The sequence below is a fragment of the Tupaia chinensis genome, unplaced genomic scaffold (genome assembly GCF_000334495.1).
Source record: "Tupaia chinensis unplaced genomic scaffold, TupChi_1.0 Scaffold000248_1, whole genome shotgun sequence".
Taxonomy (NCBI): domain Eukaryota; kingdom Metazoa; phylum Chordata; class Mammalia; order Scandentia; family Tupaiidae; genus Tupaia; species Tupaia belangeri.
The window spans coordinates 4,523,820-4,524,973 of record NW_006159726.1 but is presented as its reverse complement, the minus strand read 5'-3'; the positions used below and the strand labels follow the sequence as shown (position 1 = coordinate 4,524,973).

Sequence of the window (1,154 nt, the reverse complement as noted above, 5' to 3'; positions counted from 1 at the left end):
ACACCCCATCTCACCCCCATGGCTATGGGTCAAGTCCTTCTCTTCCATTCTCCCTCTGGATTTTGGACACACACACACACACACACACACACAGTGATATTTTCAAGCCATTGGGTCTGGGACTCTAAAGGAGTGGACTGCACAGAATCCAAAGTGTAATCAGTATACGAATTTTTATTTTTAAGGTTGTTTGCTATTAGGTGCATGCACTCACCAGAGAGAGAGAGAGACAGACAGACAGACACACACAGAAGGAAAGTGAGAACCCCCACCCCCCCCACACACACACACCCAGGATGACCACACTGCAATCCCTTCTCCATTCTCCTCTAGGGATTTTGGACACACGCCTACACGCACCCACATGATTTTCAAGCCACCAGGTCAAGGACTTGAACTCTGGTCAGCCATGCGGGAGGTCAGCACCTTAACTGCTAAGTCATTTGCTGGCTCCAGTACATGAATTATTGATGCTGTATTTTACTCTTTTTGGGGGGGTACTTTTGAGAGCTGATGTGTCTTGCTCAACAGCTTACGTGGCTAGTGGGTACCCTACTGGGCAGCGCCAGCCTAGAGCACAGGCCACACAGTGCCACCTCGGCAGAGGTCCCCCAGGCATGCAGACAGCAAACCCCGGGCCACCTTCCAGGAGCACACAAGTGACGATACAGGCAGGGATCAGATGAGGTCAATCAACAGCAGGGTTTTGTTGATTGACGTAACTGGAAAGCAAAAGAGAGGGCGTCGTAGGTGAGAACACCTGTCTGAAGCCCAGGCGGTGGGAAGGGACCGTTTGCAGAACGCAGGGGAACTTGGTGCAGGGTCCACATCCTGCTCCCTGGGCAGGTCGGGTTTTACCTGCAGCAACCCGTGGCTGACTTGGTCTTTCTGTCTTTCCTCCTCCCTCCGATCCCCTCACCCCTGCTCCCACCCGCAGCGGTGGTCCTTGGCCTGCCCAGTGCCCGGGTCGCGGGGACCTGTGGGCGCGCCTGCCCGGCCGCCTGCTCCTGCAGCAGCGTGGAGCGCGGCCGCTCGGTGCGCTGTGACCGCGCGGGCCTCCTCAGGGTGCCGGCCGAGTTCCCGTGCGAGGCGGCCTCCATCGACCTGGACCGCAACGGCCTGCGCTTCCTGAGCGAGCGGGCCTTCGGCACGCT

General features: G+C 57.4%; 1 protein-coding gene across 1 annotated transcript in view; it reads left to right on the top strand.

The window, feature by feature from the left end:
* The window catches only part of NYX (nyctalopin), a 33,055-nt gene that overhangs the window by 30,288 nt on the left and 1,613 nt on the right, over nt 1–1,154 (top strand). The window contains exon 2 of the mRNA XM_014587934.2: nt 938–1,151. Coding sequence (XP_014443420.1) covers nt 938–1,151 — 214 coding nt within the window. The remainder of the gene's footprint in view (nt 1–937; nt 1,152–1,154) is intronic.